Source organism: Mandrillus leucophaeus, unplaced genomic scaffold (assembly GCF_000951045.1).
Source record: "Mandrillus leucophaeus isolate KB7577 unplaced genomic scaffold, Mleu.le_1.0 Scaffold30, whole genome shotgun sequence".
Taxonomy (NCBI): Eukaryota; Metazoa; Chordata; class Mammalia; order Primates; family Cercopithecidae; genus Mandrillus; species Mandrillus leucophaeus.
The window spans coordinates 601294-620952 of record NW_012103143.1 but is presented as its reverse complement, the minus strand read 5'-3'; the positions used below and the strand labels follow the sequence as shown (position 1 = coordinate 620952).

General features: G+C 47.5%; 2 protein-coding genes across 10 annotated transcripts in view; both read right to left on the bottom strand.

Moving 5' to 3' along the window:
* LOC105544446 (RNA-binding protein 4) overlaps window positions 1-19659 on the bottom strand; it is a 55388-nt gene that overhangs the window by 30506 nt on the left and 5223 nt on the right. For 5 of the 7 annotated variants that reach the window (XM_011986950.1, XM_011986952.1, XM_011986955.1 and 2 more), the window contains exons 1-2: window positions 3276-3412; window positions 1910-2333 (exon numbers count right to left, since the gene is read on the bottom strand). In XM_011986950.1, coding sequence (XP_011842340.1) covers window positions 1910-2321 — 412 coding nt within the window. In that variant the 5' untranslated portion in view covers window positions 2322-2333; window positions 3276-3412. Of the gene's footprint in view, window positions 1-1909; window positions 2334-3134; window positions 3413-19659 lie in introns of those variants that run through there. The other 2 variants (XM_011986953.1, XM_011986948.1) reach the window with 2 other exon arrangements.
* Window positions 14683-19659, bottom strand: part of LOC105544447 (RNA-binding protein 14) — a 10897-nt gene continuing 5920 nt past the window's right edge. The window contains exons 2-3 of one of the 3 annotated variants that reach the window (XM_011986956.1): window positions 16348-17812; window positions 14683-15565 (exon numbers count right to left, since the gene is read on the bottom strand). In XM_011986956.1, the coding sequence (XP_011842346.1) occupies window positions 15358-15565; window positions 16348-17812 (1673 nt within the window). In that variant the 3' untranslated portion in view covers window positions 14683-15357. The remainder of the gene's footprint in view (window positions 15566-16347; window positions 17813-19659) is intronic. The other 2 variants (XM_011986957.1, XM_011986958.1) reach the window with 2 other exon arrangements.

The following is a 19659-nucleotide window of genomic DNA, read 5'->3' as shown; positions in this document are numbered from 1 at the left end:
AGTGCCACTTTTGGCACCTAACAAAACCAGTGAAAACAACTAAGAAACCAACTGTGCACATTCCAGACAAAAAGATCATTAATAAATACCTTGATCTAAGCATCTCTTGGTTCCAATGCCAGAAAAAGAAGTTAATTTTTTAAGAATATCTAAAAGAGATTTTAAGTGGGCATGCAATAGAGAAGAAACCCAACACTAAGAAACGGTAAGGAAAAAAGACCACCCTAATACCACTCATCAATATACATCTATAACTCTAACAGAATAGTATTAAGAAATAAAAAACGCCAATATTAAATAAAATAAGATAAAAAAACTAAGCAAAGGTTAGTGTCAGGGGACCTTGGGTTCAGACACCCAGAGTTTTATATAAGGATAATTTGTCCTGAATCAAGACCACACTGTCCTCTCCTTAAACCTAATTGCTACAAGCAGACACCACCTCTTCTGACTGGGCTACAGTGTGGCAAATAGTCCAAAAATTAGGTATCACACCGCAAACCCTCCACAAGAGCAGCCTTTGCTCTCAATTAAGTTGTTGACAAAATAATTCTCAACACGAAAATTGAAAAAAAGAAAGCAAACTAGACCTGAGAGACCTGCGTCACTTTTCTTCACTAATGCACAGCAATGCCCACGACACAGGGTACCCATTACTAGCGGAAATAATGATCAGACTTTCAGCTCTAAAAAAGCCCAATTTAAGGGAAATGGACACCAAAGGCAGCAGTAATGACTCTTAACGAGGGGAGTACTCAGAAACAGAATCGACCACTACACTGTCAGAACACAGGTTTGGAATATATAGCAAGGAGTCACAGGAATACTCCATAATTTGGATAAAGCTTTTTATTTTTTTAATTTTTGTTCAGTCCTGCTTAATTAAGCTAAAAAAGGACACCGCTCTTTTTGATACTGGGGAAACCAAAGGAGGTGAGAGAAGAGTTCAGATAGCAACTCACCATGATTACCACCCCTGAACTGCCACTGTTGCTTCAGACCTCAGATTTTGGAATATTTGCGTGATACGTACCAGTTGAGCATCCCAAATCTGAAAATTCAAAATCCAAAATGCTCTAACAAGCATTTCCTTTGAGCAACATGTATTCAAAATGTTGGGGATTTGAGATGCTTCCAAATGAAGTGACAATCCACATCATCACCCATGCTGCCCTCCAGGCACAAAAAATTCATTTGGTTAAGACTCCTAAGATACCACAAATCTAAGTGCTCTATTCACCAAAATTTTATAAAGTCCAGCCCCCCAAACCAATGAAAAGACAGTCATTACTGCCCCTAAAACCCCAGTGCCTCCTCCCCAAGTAGTCCTAAAATCAGCCTTCTAATTCTAGAGTGGCCTTATACTCAAAACACAACCCCTTGGTACAGATGTAATAGTAATAAAAAAAACAAGAGCTGTAACTCTTTTAAGAGTTTGTGTAAGGCAGGATAACTTAACAAGGATTCTGCTCCTATAAAAGTGTTGCTTGACATGTTTTTGCGAGGTTCTTCATGTAAAATGCATAATTCTGATCCTATGCTGAGGGCAGTAAATTCAGAGTGAGGAACTCTGAACTGTGCTCTACTACCAAAAAAAGCAAAAACAAAAAACAAAAAAACCCAGTAACTCAGAAAGCCTTCAGAGAAAAGGATTTCTGCACTGATGAGCACAAAAGCCTTAGGGGCTCCAAATAAAAGCTGAGTGGTTTTTCTCCAGGAGACAGCTGCCTAAGGTAAAGCCTCTAAGTCCCATGTATTCTACATTTTAAGAAGTCCATCACCCATACTTAATTCTTCACCACCAGCCAGCCAACAGCTGTTATCTTTACCAAACCTCTCCTTTTACGCATCCAACCACTTTCTGCACATAGCCTTGTGTTCAGCCCTCTACCCAAAGAGGGTGGTTCACCTTGAAACTCTGTGTTATCAAGGCCCCTGATGGCCTCCACTGCATCCTCTGCCCGCTCCATGTGTACGAAGGCATAATCTTTCACGATGTCACATTCGATGACCGGACCATACTCCTCAAACTTGGCTCGAAGCTCCTTATTGGTGCAAGTGGGACTGATGTTGCCCACATGCAACTTTGTTGAGGTTTTGCTCTTATTCTTGCTGGCTTCCACGTTGATGTTCACCCCATGAAGCTTGTAATGGTGCAGGTTGCGTATGGCATCTTCAGCTGCAGTTTTATCTTCTATGTGCACAAAGCCGTAATTCTTAATGATGTCACATTCCAGCACCTTCCCATACTGCTCGAAGAGTGAGCGAATCTCCTGCTCTGTAGCCTCCCGGGGCAGGTTTCCGATGAACAGCTTCACCATCCTGACAAGAGCCTGGGAGAGAAAAACAAGATTTCTGACAAAAGACCTTAGGCCCACATCAGTTCATAAAAAACAACGACTTTCACTCTGATGTATATTTCCAGTTTTCTCTCACCCGCCTGCACACACACCTCCACACAATACAATCAAAGGGAAGTGGGAGTGAACTAAGGCCTGCTATAGTAGCCGCCATGAACCTGTAAGAATGAGAAGACGTCTGCAATAGGGAGGTCCTTAGTAGACAAAGGATTTAGTAAGAACTGATACCTTCCAACAGAAATGTGCATGAAAAACAGCATACGGAGAGATGGGGGTACTGGGCTTTTCTATCCATTAGGAAAGCAACAGAAAACCAAAGTCTACTAGGCTTGCTGCCTGCCTGAAATTATCAACAGGCTTTTCCTCAAGTAGTAACCAAAGCAGCCATTTCCGGGGAAATAGGCCTTGCAATAGCTACATTTGAGTTTCCTTTGGAAGTAGTGAACGCGCGACTCGGATCAGACAGCGAGGAGTGGAGAATAAAGAAAGTACTGGACTGGGGAACGCCTCTCTCAGGGCACCGTCCGAGCTCCTGCGGAACACTGAAATGCGTGGCCGTGGAAAGGAGCTTCAGATTCATTAACCAGACAATGTCTCACAGCCCGAGAAATTCTCAAAACAGGGACGTAATTGCCAGGTATAAGGAAAAGGGGGTTTTCCCAGTGGAAATCTCGAGGCTTCCAAGAGGAGCCACGTCGGGCGCGGGGCAGGGTGGGGGAAAAAAAAGCAAGGTATTCTCAGGGGGCGGTGGGGGAAGGGCTGCTCCCGGCTTACCGCGCAATGCCGAGGACCGAGATCGGCTCTCAGTGACGGGTGTGGAGGCTGCGACCCCAACCAGTACACCCCGAAGCCCAAGGGAGTGAGAGAAGATTTAACAGAGTACAAGAAAGGCAATGGAAGGGCTCGCAGTCTCACCCGCACGGAAACCAGCAGGGCCTCCTCCTCGCGGCACAGACGCTTCTGACAAAACGCTAAAATGGCGGCGGCCGCAGCAGTGGCTCTGGGTAGAGGGGGGAGGTGAGCCTACAACCGGATTGGCCACTCAATAAAGTAAAAGGCCGGCGGTCCCGCAGATCCTCTTCCTGATTGGTTACCACGGACGCCTATTACCTGAGAGGCCGGCAAGAGGTGGAAACGTCTGTAACCTCGGAGCTTTTATACGAAAGCCAATGAGCACCAACCTCGCGAAGCCGAACTGATTGATTGGGCAAGAGATCAGCGTGAGGGCGGACCTACAAACGTGGGCTTCGCCGGCGGGGTGCGGCCCGCCATTAGGCGGAGCGAGCTAGAGCCCCGGGGTAGCAGTCTTTAGCTTCATGGCGCCAACTTCGTTAAGCTTCCACATTTCGCCACCTCCACGTGCACAGCCAGACACTATTCCGCGCTCCATTCTGCCGTTCACTCTAGTTGTCTCCCTCTAACCTCCCAAGCACCACCCCCCTTGCGGCCAGGACGCTGTGGAAATAGCTTATGCAGGCACATGCCAGGTAAGAAAAACACCCCCCTCCCGCCCACCACCACCACCACCACCTCAGGAAACCAACCTTCTCCTTGGGCCAGTAGTCCACACTGTAGCCTTGAGAGTCCCGGAGCTCCCCCAAAATCAAACCTCTCACAGGTGGTGAAAGGACCTCTGTAATGGCCCAGAAGTAGGCCCGGCAGAAGGCTGCACTGTCCAGGAGACGCTGAGGACAAGTTCCCTCTGGGAACCAGCCTCCCAGGGTCCGCGATGAAGAGTCCTTTCTGTGACCATGGAGATTGAAAGTATACCCCGACCCCACCCTGAGAAAAAACTGGAGCAGCAAAGGTTTTTTTGTTTTATTTTATTGGGCGCCATCAGCCAGGGCTGTTTTAATCTCTTAGAACTGACTTTAGAGGGAAGAGCTTAGTCACAACCAGCTGTAAAGAAAATACAAAGTAACATTCTCCAGAGGGTCCAGCTGCTGCCTTGTTTTCTCTCATCCTTAGGTTGCTTCACATAATCCCATATTCATTAAGCAAGTAACTTTAGTCAAGACCCTCTGCAAAGCAGCTTTTGAAAAGGGTTAAAAGGTGGAATGCAGGGACTGGATGGAAGAACTTAAAACACGAACAAAACAGGCTAAAAGCAGTGCAGTTTATGAGGAAAGTGATCATCAGGAATGAAGATGACACAAGTACCACACACCACCATCCAAAGCAGCTTCTTCACCACCACCCATGCCCCAAAGAGAAAGATTTCATGAAGAGAAATGTGAAGTCAGAGTTTGGGGGGAAAAAAAGAGTGGGTTTTAAAACCCAACACGAGGGCCACGTGCGGTGGCTCACGCCTGTAATCCCAGCACTTTGGGAGGCCGAGGCAGGCGGATCCCCTGAGGTCAGGAGTTCAAGACAAGCCTAGCCAACATGGTGAAACCCGTCTCTACTAAAAATACAAAAATTAGCCGAATGTGGTGGCAGGTGCCTGTAATCCCAGCTACTCAGGAGGCTGAGGCAGGAGAATCGCTTGAGCCCGGGAGGCAGAGGTTGCAGTGAGGCAAGATTGTGCCACTACACTCCGGCCTGGCGACAAGAGTGAAACTTAAAAAAACCCAACATGATTCAGGAATCTGACTGTAGAAAACTGGTCAACAATTTATCCTAAGGTAAAAAAGGTAAGGAACTAAAAAAAGAAAACATAACATTTACAGATATATTGGTAACTAATCTTGTCCATTTCATTGCGGATGCTGATGCACCTCTGGGCCTGTGTAAAGGCCACAGGATCAGTGATGAAGAAAATCAATTTTGTGTCAGCTGCCACGTGCCCTTCAGAGGTGGCCAGCATCAAAAAGTAACGCGTATGGTACAGAAATCCTCATCTCCTTCAGTTAGATCTCTTGTCTCAACATCTCTGAGGATAAAACTTTCTTCCAAAATACCAAAGTGTATCAATGATCAACTCATTGTAACTAATAATCTCTCCATATTGGAAGGAGACTGGGAACATAAATCTCAGAATCACAGTTCAAGCCCAGTGTGCAGACATCAAAACTACTAACCACCTCCACATGCAGCCCAAAACCTAATTACTTGATTTGACTTCTGAAACCCAACTAGGTCTAGTTAGCTATATAACACTTTACAAGCTCATCCTAAATGAACCACATTAAATAATCTCCCTGCCTTTTTTTGAGACAGTTCTTGCAAGGTCACCCAGACTGCAGTACAGTGGCACTATCCATAGGTCATTGCAGCCTGGAACTCCTCAGCCTCCCAAGTAGCTAGGACTACAGGTGCGTGCCACCAGGCCTCGCTATTTTTTTAATTTACTGTAGAGACAAAAGTCTTTGTTGCCCGGACTGGTCTGAAATGCCTGCACTCAAAAGCAATCCTCTCGGCTGGGCACAGTGGCTCACACCTGTAATCCCAGCACTTTGGGATGCCGAGGTGGGCAGATCACCTGAGGTGAGGAGTTGGAAACCAGCCTGGCCAACATGGTGAAACCGCGTCTCTACTAAAAACACAAAAAAATTAACCAGGCATGGTAGCACGCACCTGTAATCCCAGCTACCGGGGAGGCTGAGGCAGGAGAATTGCTTGAACCCTGGGGGGTGGGGGGAGGTTGCAGTGAGCTGAGATCACGCCACTGCACGCCAGCCTGGGTGACAGAGTGAGACTCCATCTCAAAAACAAACAAAACCCACAAAACTATGGCAATTGTAACATTTAATAAGCAAGGATGATGAGAATAGTATTTGGGGTGGTTTAATTTAGAAAATAGGCTGGATAATAGCCAATAAATTTCCTTTTTTTTTTTTTTTTTAAAAGAGACTAGGTCATGCTGTCACCCAGGCTGGAGTGCGGTGTCACAATAACAGGTCACTGCAGCCTTGATCTCCTGGGCTCAAGTGTTCCTCCTATCTCTGCCTCCCAAGTAGCTGGGATTACAGGTGTGTGCCACCACACATGGCCAATTTTTTTTTTTTTTTTTTTTTTTTTTTTTTTTTTTTGCTTTTTTTTTTCTATGGCCATTTTTTTTTTTTTTTTTTTTTTTTTTTTAATTTTTGGGAGATGAGGTCTCTGTGTTGCTCAGGCTGGTCTCAGTAAACTCCTGGGCCCAAAAATAATCCTCCCACCTCAGCCTCTCAAAAGTGTTGAAATTACATGCCCAGCCTTGGCTTTGATTTTTTTTGAAGATGGAGTCTCACTCTGCCACCAAGGCTGGAGTGCAGTGGTGCAGTCTCGGCTCACTGCAATCTCCGCCTCCCAGGTTCAAGTGATTCTCCTGCCTCAGCCTCCTAAGTAGCTGGGATTACAGGCGCATACCACCATGACTGGCTAATTTTTGTATTTTTAGTAGAGACGGGGTTTCACCATGTTGGTCAGGCTGGTCTCCTGACCTCGTGATCCACCCGCCCTGGCCTCCCAAAGTGTTGAGATTGCAGGCGTGGGCCACCACGTCTGGCCTAGTTTTTTTTTTCTTTTTAAAGGCAATTGAAACAAAATTCAAACTCCTCTCCTTGCACTGTAAGACCTTACCCCAATCTGCTTGTTGCCAGAATTTCCCAATGTTTCTAACCACCACGGCCCTTGACCACCAACTGTGCTCCCTTCAGACATACTGGCCTTATCCCAAGCTCATTTAGAGTGGAATATTCTTTCTTCAGGTTCTTCACTGCCACCGATCTAACATCACTCACTCCAACCCTACTTTGGAACTCTATCCTGTGACTCCATGTTGTCTTTCTGAATACTTACTACCACTTGAAATCCTATACTTATTTTAAAAAGGCATATTATTAATTCTATATTATATCCCCAGTGTTAGAACTGTACTTGGCACATGGTAACACCCTCAAATATTTGTTGACTAAGTTAACAAGTAAATGAATGAATGTATGAGTTAACTTCTTGATAGCCCAAAGGAGGGAAATGACTTCGGATTTTCAGTCAATATCAGGTTAAAAACCTGAACACTTAGTACTGAAAACACGCACCTTTACTCATCACCTAGTACACGTTCCAGTCTTCCCCAAACAGAAAAGCAAGTACCAAACAGCCAGAGGTAACCCAAGCTAACGGATTTTGATCACCACTTTGACAACTGGAACACAATGAAGCTTCAGGTAGAGAAGTTTGTAGTTCAAGTGTCTTCATACTGATACACACCTACCTGTATTTTACTGAGTACTAAAGGAACTTAATGCCCCTTAAAAAAAAATAAAAGATTTTCAACTAAAAGGCCAATTAGTCCGGGCACAGTGGCTCACGCCTATAATCCCATCACTTTGGGAGGCCAAGGCGGGCAGATCACCTGAGGTTGGGAGTTCAAGACCAGCCTGACCAACATGGAGAAACAGCGTCTCTACTAAAAAAAAAAAAAAGAATTAGCCGGGCGTGGTGGCGCATGCCTATAATCCCAGTTACTAGGGAGTCTGAGGCAGAAGAATCACTTGAACCTAGGAGGCATAAGTTGCGGTGAGCCAAGATCGCGCCACTACGCTGCTCCAGCCTGGGCAACAAAAGCAAAACTCCGTCTCAAAAAAAAAAAGCATAAAGGCCAATTAAAGAGATCTGATCCAAATCCTCTGTCTTACCACCTGAACTACAGAGAATGACATCAAAAGAGATGTTTTATCTATCTGAGAAGGAGTTTTGCACTTGTATCTAGCTAGCTATCATCTATCTATCTATCTATCTAATCTATGAAGGAGTTTTGCACTTGTTGCCCAGGCTGGAGTGCAATGGCACAATCTCAGCTCACAGAAAACCTCCACCTCCGGGGTTCAAGGGATTCTCCTGCCTCAGCCTACTAGGTAGCTGAAATTACAGGCATGTGCCACCACGCCCAGCTAATTTTGTATTTTTAGTGGAGACAAGGTTTCACCATGTTGGCCAGGCTGGTCTCAAACTCCTGACCTCTGGTGATCCACCCGCCTCAGCCTCCCAAAGTGCTGGAATTACAGGCGTGAGCCACTGTACCTGGCAAAAGGGATGTTTTAAAACCATCTTGTTGGTCGGGCACAGTGTCTCATGCCTGTAATCCCAGCACTTTAGGAGGTCAAGGTGGGTGGACTGCTTGAGTCCAGGAGTTCGAGGCCAGCCTGGGCAACATGGAGAAACCCTGTCTCTACTAAAAATACAAAAAAATTAGCTGGGTGTGGTGGTACGCACCTGTAGTTCCAGCCACTTGGGAGGCTGACGTGGGAAAATCACCTGAGCTCAGGAGGCAGAGGCTGTAGTGAGCCAAGAACATGCCACTGCACTCCATTCAGCCTCAGCAACCAGAGACCATCTGAAAAAATTAAAATAAGTAAATAAAAGCACCTTGTCTGGAACATGGTAGATGCTATTTTGGTGATTCTTAATTTGCTGACTAGAGGCTACCAAGCTCTTCAGAGGTTAAGTGACTTGTCCAGTCATCTAGAAAGCTGCCATTTTCTCAGAGCCAAGAAAAAATATGTATTCTGGCTGCCAATCTTCAATAAAAAGGGCAGTGTATATAGGCATATAGATGAGAAATAAGAGATCAGACTCTTGGAAATGAGGGACAAATACAAATTTAGGGGTAAACACGGGTGACAGTGAAAACTACTTAGACATAAAAATGTAATCTATGTGAGTTTTTTTTTTTTTCTTTTTTCAAAATGGAGTCTCACTCTGCTGCCTAGACTGGAGTACAGTGGCTCAATCTTGACTCACTGCAACCTCTGCCTCCCAGGTTCAAGTGATTCTCATGCCTCAGCCTCCCATGTAGCTGGGATTACAGGCACACGCCACCACGCCTGGCTAATTTTTTGTGTTTTTAGTAGAGACAGGGTTTCACCATGTTGGCCAGGCTGGTCTCGAACTCCTGACCTCAGGTGATCCGCCTGCCTCAGCCTCCCAAAGTGCTGGGGTTACAGGCGTGAGCCACCATGCCCAGTCTAATCTGAGTTTTACAGGCTCAAGAACGAATATATAACTTAAACATCTTAATATAACTTACACATCCAATAAATAACTCTGGCTTCTGGTCCAGAAATGAGTTACAAGTCTGATAAGGGGGCAAACTAAAAAGCCAGTATTCTCCAGGGATATTCAATGGTAATCAGGCAGAAGGCTTCCTAGGCGCCAATCCTACTGCCAGCAACCACCTCTTAGCCTTCCTTAATGTCTTTGAAAGTCCCCTGCATTATCAATAACCTTTCTTCTCCATATCCACAAGAATTGTTCCCAAGACACAAAATAGTATTGCCAGAGACTGGAGGTGACCAAAATTGATGTGGTCCGTAGCCAAATCACTTCTAGGTACCGCTAATTACAAAAATTCACTGCCTTCACTATTACAAGTATGTGCTGTACTCACACCTATATCCAAAATCTTTGGATCAGCTGTGTGCTGCTCCACTAGGCCATCCCAGTGTCCCCAGAATGTTCTAACTCATTAATATGAGATGGCTAACATTTCATGAGAAGTGACTATATATACGTGTCACATGTTCTCATTTGACTCTCCCAACAGTCGTACAGCACAACGATTATAAACAAAGCCCTAGATGGTTCCAATGTCTGGTTCAGTTCCTTGAGCCACCAAGTTTGTAGCCATTTGATCTTAAGAACAGTACCTTAAGGCCAGGCATGGTGGCTCACACCCGTAATCCCGGCACTCTGAAAGGCCAGGTGAAAGGATCATTTGAGATCAGGAGTTCGAGACCGGCCTGGCCAACGTGGTGAAACCCTGCCGCTACTAAAAACAGAAAAATTAGCTGGGTGTGGTGGTGCATCCCTGTAGTTCCAGCTACTCAGGAGGCTGAGGCAGAATTGCTTGAACCCAGGATGAGGTTGCAGTGAGCCAAGATCACGCCACTGCACTACTGCCTGGGTGATACAAGCCTCCATATCAAAAAAAAAAAAAAAACATAGTCACTTAACCAACAACCTTAACTCCCACATTTACAAAATAGGTTTAGAAATAGCTAATGTTGGCCAGGCGTGGTGGCTCACGACTGTAATCCCAGCACTTTGGGAGGCCAAGGCGGGCGGATGACAAGGTCAGGAGATCGAGACCATCCTGGCTAACACGGTGAAACCCCATCTCTACTAAAAATACAAAAAATTAGCCGGGCGAGGTGGCGGGCACCTGTAGTCCCAGCTACTCAGGAGGCTGAGGCAGGAGAATGGTGTGAACCCGGGAGGCAGAGCTTGCTGTGAGCCGAGATCGCGCCACTGCACTCCAGCCTGGGCAACAGAGCAAGACTCCATCTCCAAAAAAAAAAAAAAAAAAAAGCTAATGTTGGCCAGGGATGTTGGCTCACACCCATAATCACAGCACTGTGGGAGGCCAAGGCAAGTGGATCACCTGAGGTCAGGAGTTCAAGACCAGTCTGGCCAACATGGTGAAATCCTGTCTCTACTAAAAATACAAAAATTAGCTGGATGTGGTGGCGGGCACTTGTAATCCCATCTACTCGAGAGGCTGAGGCAGGAAAATCACTTGAACCCAGGAGGCAGAGGTCACAGTGAGCCGAGATCACGCCACTGCACTCCCCCCCAGGCAACAAGAGCAAGACTCCATCTTAAAAAAAAAAAAAAAGAAATAGCTAACGCATGTGAGTTGCTACGAAGACTAATATAATTGTGTTGGCTACACTAATATAAATTTAGTTTGTTGTATTAATTAATTTATTGTAGTTAGCTATTATCCTCATATTATAGGTAACAAAACAGAGACAGTGCTCCTGATATGTCCAAGATCACACAGCCAAGAAGAGGTAGAGCCGGGATTCAAATTCAGGAAACCTCCTGTAGTCCCAGCTACTTGGGAGCCCAAGGTAGGAAGATCACTTAAGCCATGTGTTCAAGTGTAGCCTAGGCAACATAGTGAGACCCTCTCAAAAAAAACAAAACAAAACAAAACAAAAAAAGCCAGGCATGGTGGCGAGTGCCTGCGGTCCCAGCTACTCGGGAGGCTGAGGCAGGAGAATGGCAGGAACCCGGGGGGCAGAGCTTGCAGTGAGTAGAGATCGTGCCACTGCACTACAGCCTGGGTGACACTCATCTCAAAAAAAAAAAACAAACAAACCTTAAAAACCTGATTAAAGAGACAACGGTCACTCTTGTCTATACCAAGTCAGTTTACTTTTTTTTGTTGTTTTTATGTTTTCCTCAGATGGGGTTTCACTCTGTTGCCCAGGCTGGAGTGCAGCAGCATGACGTTAGCTCAATGCAAACTCCATCTCCCAGGTTCAAGAGATCCTCCAGCCTCAGCTGGACTACAGGCACTACTGGTACGTACCACCATGGCTAATTATTTTTTTGTAGAGATGAAGTTTACCCATGTATACCAGGTTGGTCTTAACTCCTGAACTCAAGGGACCCGACCACCTCGGCCTCCCAAAGTGCTAAGATTACAGACCTGAGCCATGACACCTGCCCCAAGTCGGTTTTTAAATCAAACCATTTCTCCAAAAAAATTTTTAACTACCTGCGACTACTGCCACATTCTCTCCTTCCTTATCTACCACTTGCCTAACAATAATTATTCATATAAACTAGCTCACTGAGGTAGGTCCTGCCTCCCAGACAATAAATCCCTCAAGGTCAGCCCAAAGCCTGCCTCAGCTGAGCAAGGCATTTGTTTCTTATTTGAGACAGGGTCTTGCTCTGTCACACAGGCTGACGTGCAGTGGCGTGATCATAACCTCCAACTCCTGAGTTCAAGCAATCCTCTTGCTTCAGCCTCCCAAGTGGCTAGGACTACAGGTGCGTGCCACCACAGCTGGCCTTTTTTTTTTTTTTTTTTTTTTTTGGTAGAGACAAGGTCCCACTGTATTGCCGAAGCTGGCCTCAAACTCCTGGCCTCTAGCAATCCTCCTGCCTCAGCTTCCCAAAGCACTGGGAATTACAGGTGTCAGCTACCACACCTGGCCACATTTGAAGCACTACAGATACATGATATGATTTAACTCTAGACATGAAACCCAAATTTAAGAATTATTTTCTAGAAAACTATAGACTTTTACTCTTTATGACCATTCAAAGGTACCTATAGATTGTAAAATTCAGTTTTCCATATGTACATAGTATACTAGGTCCATAAATCTAGTAAATCTGTTTTCATTATGACCTCATCCATCCCATGATATCCACCTATTTGGCTTAATAGGACAAAATGCCTGGAGGATCAACCAACAGTCTGTGCACAGACTGTGGCAGAATTTAAGTGATGGGTTTGACTACAACAGTAGCCTACCTGGATAGGCTGACCCCCTCAGTGATAGTCCCACTACCTCCATTACAAGAGATGGTCTCAAGTTCACCACACACAGAATTTAAAACAAGGTCCAAACCTCAGAAGAGGGCAGGGTGACAGGGCTAAAAGCCTCTAGGTGGTCTCGTTCCAGGAATAAGCCAACTAAAACTTCTCCAACGAAGGCCAAGTTGTAGAGGTGATAGGTGGAGAAGTTGAATAATCTGAAGATAGAGAGTCCATTTTTCCAGAACACACATTCAATGTCTGTCCTCCCATTCACTCGACCCAACTTTCCCCAAGTTATAGAACTTCAAATCAGCAATCCACAAACCAAAGAAGCAGGCTATAGGATTAACACAGGTGACATAATTAAAATAAAAGAGGGGAGGGAGATTTTAAAACAATCTGCAAGAGAAAAATGACAAATGATTTGGCTTTGTAGCTCCTTCTGGCTTGAGCAGTTAGGAGCCTGAGGGCTGAGGCAGCAGGGGCAGCAGGACCTAAAGATGACAAGCAGGCAGAGCGCTCATCTGGGCCAGGTCACTTTCAAGACCTGGGGCTGCGACAGAGAACATCACCACGGGCCCTGAGAGCACATTTAGCTGTTTTTTGCAGGAACCAAGGGATTGAGACAGTGGCAGAACCCTCACTGGAGAGAAAGGAAGATGACAGAAAGCCACATTGACAAAGAAAAATTGCAAATATGCAGGCCACAATCATAACCCTACCATCAACCCTCCATTTTCCAGGGTAATAACCAAAGGTAGGCTTATTAGCTTGACCCTCAGACCACCCCATCACCACACAGAAAACAAGAAACTTATCAAAATCCTCCTCCCATTCTTTCCCAGTCCTGCAAAGAAATAAAAAGGAGCAGCTAAGCACCTGAAAGCAAAGCAGTGAGCAGAAAGAGAAGCAAGGCAAAGAGCCATGGCCCCCAGTACTCCCTGAGATTACCCCAGTTAGCATCCACAAATAAGAACTCACAGTCATAAGATTGAATGCTTTTGCACATTGGCAAGAGGGAAGAGGACATCTAGGGCAAGATACTGTCACAGGCAAGTTCACATGAAGCCAGTAAAGGAGGCGTAAGACAACCCACCTGACCTCCACCTGACTGACACATACACCTCCCCAAAGTCGCCTTGCCCCAATAGGCTCCCAAACCCAGTCTTTAAAGCTCCTTTTCCCAAAGGAGCAGTATGTTCTCCCATTATCCCACTCAACCAGTCTTCCGTTTACCCAGCATTAAGCCCAAGCCTCCATCTTGTCCCTGGTTGGAAATGTCCTATTTTTTGCCCAGGTCCTCAATCCCCAGCCCTAGAATAAAAGCATAAAGAGAGTCCTCAATTCCCCACCCAACCCTAGCATCCCTACTTGGTTATGCTTGCACCCCACCCCTTCCCAGATTCTATACCTTCAAATATAAACCCAGAGAGAGGACATCTGAAAATCTTAACAGATAGGAATAGGGAAAAGAGTCTCCGGTTACTATAATGGCAGGGGTTGGCAGGACACAGGAGGATGCTCCATGGTAACAGCTCAACAGGCAAAATACGACCAGAATGCCCCATACCTGCTTCAAGTTTTCTCTGCCCTTCCTTCTTCCAACCATAGGGCAGTATCAGGCAATGCCATTACCCCCACTCCACTACTGGTTCCTCTCTGGGTTCCAGCCCCAGCACTCATTTAAGCCTACTGCCTAAAGGATCCACTAGCCTGTAAATACCACAGCAGCCCACTCCCCACTTCCTGAGAGGCCAAACCCCAGAACCATCCCATTGGAACACAGGTTATTCCTGAACTAGAGAAAAGTGAGGGAAAATGATCAAGCACAGGCAGAGGAAAATGGGCATTATTTACTGCATTTTGGTGTGACTAACTCAAGTTGAGGGCTGAGGACCAGGCCACTTGCTCTGGACTCCAGTCTGAAAGATGGCAGGCTAGCAGGACGACGATAAGCTAAATCCTTCTGGGTCACAGGGCAATCCTTCTAATTCCCACATTCAAACCCCTTTCCTCACCAGTCCTGGGTTCTCTGACTGCCTTCCCTTTAGCTATCATGTATTCCTGGATGTCAAATTGGCTGCTTTGACACTGAATGCAATCAAGACAATGACAACCAGGTTTCCAAACTGCAAATTGCCCCAAGTTTTATTTGTAGTCCATACAAAAGGGAAAAAAAATTAAGGTTTTCTAACACCACCTACTTGGGGAGATGGGGAAGTGGGACTGTGCCGCTCACCATCAGCTAGAACATTAGCGGTCAGCAGGGACTTGGATACATGCCAACTGACTGTCCCAACAGGAACTCAGTCTCAACAGTCTACAGAGGGACAGTCAGGGTACCCTGGACTGCTGGCACAGCTTGGCGCATAGGAAATGGTTAAGCTAACCCTTTCCTGGCCTCCTTCCCATCTAAAAAGAAAAAGGCGCCGGCGACCTCAGCTGCAGGATGCTTCCCCATCCAGACGACCTTAAATATCGCGCACAAAAATAAAAAGGAGCCAGGAAAAAAAAAAAAACATAAAAGAAATTCCCATTCTGGGGAGACGGGAGGCAGGGCAGAGGGAAAACCGCAGATCTAGAGCCAGTAGCAAGATTTGCTGCTGAGGCGAAGGAACAAAGTAGGTTACTGCCGAACACTCAAAAGGATCATCTCCTGGGGAAGGCCCACATGGTAGAGGGGATGAAATACCACAACCAGGAAAGGTATGGGCCAGAGTAGTTATAACCTGGATCTGTAACCCTACCCACCTCTTTTCTCCCTCCCGCCCTGTGGTGCCCCATCCCAGGATGGCCCTACATGCGGCGCTGGTAGCCAGAGTGCATCTGAGCCGCCCGCAGGTAATCATTATAGGAGCCCGAATAGCGTGCGTAATCAGAATGGGCATCGGGCAGGCGACGGTAATCCAGCGAGGACTTTGTCGGCGAGCGGCGGAACGAAAGCTGCGACTCTGATAAACGGCGGTAATCAGAGAGCTCGGCTAAACGCCGGTCGGAACCATACCTAGTCGAGAGAAGAAGACAGTTGGTGAATGAGACAATTGAGGGGAGGACTCCAGGTGGGCACTGGGGAGATGCCAATGGGGAAAGGGAGGGTGTGATCACACTGGTCTCCAAGAGATTGGTCTCCTTTAGTCAGAAGGCTCATCACCCTATCCAGGCCAAAAAAATCAAGCCTGGCTTCAACTCAGTGGGAAACCAAAGCCTCCACTGAAGTCCTCCCCTCTGAACTGGCCAAGGTGGATTTTGGTCTACATTCCCACACCACAGCAAACTATCTCCACCCCTGGGCCCTGCAGAGAAAGACCTTGGTTGTTTATCAACAGAACGGCGGATGAAAGCAAGGTCCCCAACTTCCCAGAGTGGACGCACCTCATAAACTTGCCTTTAGCCAGTGAGTGCCAAAGGGACTACTCTTTAACCCCCATCCCTGCCAAAGCCAGGACAACCACGTAATAGGCTTAAGGATCCTTGAGACAGTGGGAAAAGATACGGGCCACAGTCCTGCAGGCAGTAGCTCCAATGACACTTGGGCTAGCCTAGACAGGTGACAGTGTGCCTGGTCTGACTAGCAGTTACCTCCCCAGGCTGAGCACTATGCTCCACCTGAACCCTGGTGACCAGAGAAGTTCACTGACAGTGCTCCCCTCGGCCTCTGGACATCCCACAGAAATAGAGAAGACAAGACCAAGGGAGGGGCCGATGCCTCCAGTTTCCCTCCCATGCCAACCTCAGCCCCTTGCCCTAAGCCCCAGCTGGGGGCAGAGGCGGGGGGGCATACAGTACCTTTTCGACATGGCGACAGCCTTTTTGTAGGGATCGTCGTAGCTGGCCCGGGGTGGGGAGAGGCGGGTACGCTCATAGGGCGGCGGGGTGCTGTTGGCGTTGGCAACGGCCCCCTGGGACATGGACAGGTAGGCTGCAGACGGCTGACCTGCCCCATCGTAGGCATTGCCTGGCTGGCCGCGGTAGGAGGCAGCAGCCTGGGGATGCTGCTGGGCAGCATAGGAAGCAGCCAATGAGGCTGACGACTGAGTGCGGTAAGGAGCTGCCAGGGTGGCAGAAGGTTGGGCCCCGTAGGCTGCTGCGGCACCATAGGAGCCAGTGGCCGCAGCAGCCGACTGAGCCCCATAGGAGCCTGAGAGGCCCATTGATGCTTGGGCCCCGTAACTATTCAGCTGGGTCTGGACAACTGGCTGGGCCCCATAAGAGCCAGCCATTGGGGTAGTGGCTTGTGCGGCGTAGGCTGCTGGCTGGCTGGCATAGGCAGCAGCTGTGGCTGGCTGCGCCACATAGGCAGCAGGTTGGGAAGAGTAGGAAGCAGCCTGCTGTGCAGCATATGGGGCAGACTGGGCATTGTAAGAGGCCGAGGGCTGGGCATTGTAAGAAGCTGCCTGGGCTCCATAAGCTAGTGAGGAGGCTGCAGACTGGGCCCCATAGGAGGCTGCCTGAGCCCCGTAGGAGCCTAAGGAGGAAGCTGCTCCCTGGGTGTTGTAGGAAGAAGCAGCTGCACGAACCCCATAGGAAGAGGCAGCCTGGGCGCCGTAAGAGGATGGCTGGTTACCATAGGAGGCAAGGGAGGAACCCTGAGCCCCATAGGAGTTGAGCGAAGAAGCCGCAGCTGCCTGACCCCCATAGGAGGAAAGGGCTGAGGCCGAGGGCTGGGCTCCACCATAGGGGCCAAGTGAAGAAGCTGCAGCAGACTGGGAGCTAGGACTAGCCAGCTGGCCCCTGTATGGGGCCCCAAGGGAGACAGAGGGCTGAGCGCGGTAAGAGGCTGCCTGGGCTGTCATGGGCTGAGTCCGATAGCCAACACCCAAAGAGGCAGAAGGCTGGGCCCTGTAGGCAGCTCCCAGTGACACTGACGGCTGGGCCCGGTAGGTAGCTGGCTGGGCCGTCAGAGGAGCCACATAAGAGGCTCGGGGAGGTGAACGGCGCAGAGGGCTGCGGTCGCGACCAAAGAAGGGTGGTGTGGGCTGACGGGCTTGCCCATCAAAGCCACCAGTGCTGTTGCCAAAAGCCTGCTGGTAGTCGAAGGTGGCAGAGAAGCCACCAGTTCCAGGGAAGGCCGTATCCCCAGCCCCTGGTTTCTTGGTCTTGTCCCCAGACTGGACAGCCAGGCCAGGCCCCTTCTTCTGACCCTTGGTGGAGAGTTCCACGTTGATGCGCTTGCCCTTCACTTCTTTGCCGTTGAGCTGCGCGATTGCGGCTTTGGCATCTGCTTCCTTCTCCATGTGAACAAACGCGTAGTCTGATAAAGCAGCAGACAGAGGGTTAGCAATTAGGGGGGCAGGGCATGCTACCTGATGGGTCCCAAACTGGACACACAACAGCACCCAGCTGTTGCCAGCTACCTCCAGGGCCTCCAAACCCTCCTCTCCAGGAGTGTGTCATAAAATGTAGCTCCCATATAACAAAGCTTCTGACTGTCCCAGTCATCTTTGCCTACAGCCTTCTTCCCATTCTCCCCTTTACAAACCCTGCCACCTCACCCAACTTCCTGGTGAGAGGAGGAGCAGAGATGAACTGCAACACAGGATAAAAATCTTCACATCTCCTGTAAGTACAAACCAGCAAAACAAAATGCAGAAAGGGTTCCTAGATCACTCAATTCTTCAATGTTCTCAACCCAAGCTCACCAAACAGCTTTGAAGCCTAGCTCACTGTTGAAGCCTAACTCTCAAACACTGGAAACGACCACTCACGTTTTGGTATGACCCATCTCTCAGCCCATGTCCAATTAAGGCAAGAGAGTTAGACTGCAACAAGCAAGCAGTTCACAACACTGTTCCAATATGATCTCTGCTTTTTCACAGTACTTCCCAAGTTTTCAAGGCACTCTCAGGTACGGGAGGACCTCATTTGGGCCTCACAATCCTGTGAGGTAGGCAGGGCAAAGAATCGTTATCTCCATTTAACAGATGGACACACATACATGCTCAGAGTTTTTACATGGCTTGCCCCACTCAAAGTGTGTTAAGAGTCAGGACCAGAATCACAGCTCTTCCAATGCCCCTTTGCTACACAATCTATCCCTGAAAAGTCAAGGTATAAGGCAGGACCGTGTCAAATGACTAAAACTTAAAGCTTAGAAGCAGAGAACATGGACCCTGTGTAAGCCAACGAGGTATGGGAATAGAAACTAAGCCTAGTGGCTGAGTTCATGCCCAATCCCCCTGTCCCAGACCACATTACATCCTCCACTGTTTCCTCTTTAAGGGACAGAGGTATACCTTATACCTTGGGCTTCTGTTCACAGAGCAGACTGCTTACAGGAAATATCTGGTTTCTCACCTATAAGGCATGAAGCTGCAATTACTGCAGCTAACAGGCTCTGCTAAGCAGGTTAACCCTGCAGCTCTCATTATGATCTGAGTAAGCTATGGTAGGGTAGGAGAAGACAGGATGTTGGTCTCAAAATTATATACTTATCCACCACACAGAAGGATAAAACTTCAGGTAGTGAAGGAGTGGAGAGAAATTCTCAAGTCCACACTCACAAAGCACAATAGCACAGGCAGAATCTGAATGAGAGAAGCCTGCCCCTAGGAAATAGGGTTCAGAGCTTAGCTCCATTCTCTACCTGTGGCTACTCTCAGATAGCATCCAAGTACCAGGATGCTATCTGTCACATCAGTTTAAGAAACAAAGAGCTACCTGGATGACAATACTAAGATAAGAAACATTCTTAATAATCTCCAAACAAGGGTCCTCATTTTTAGAAACTTTCGTACTGGGATGCCCATCTAGCTGCTCCTACAGAACAAGACATTTCCCTGGATTTGAAGACAATGACACAAACCTCAGGATAATGGGAAAAAAATACAATCAATAAGTAGAAGTCAGAAGCGTGGCACAGCACAAAAGGGATCCTTAATTAAGAATTCAATGGTCTCAGTTCCAGATACAGGTATCACTGACTTGTTATCTTAGGAAACTTACCATTTAGGCAGGTGCGGTGGCTCATGAGATCAGGAGTTCAAGACCAGCATAACCAATGTGGTGAAACCCCGTCTCTCCTAAAAATACAAAAATTAGCCAGGTGTGGTGGTGCACACCTATAATCCCAGCTACTCGGGAGGCTGAGGCAGGAGAATC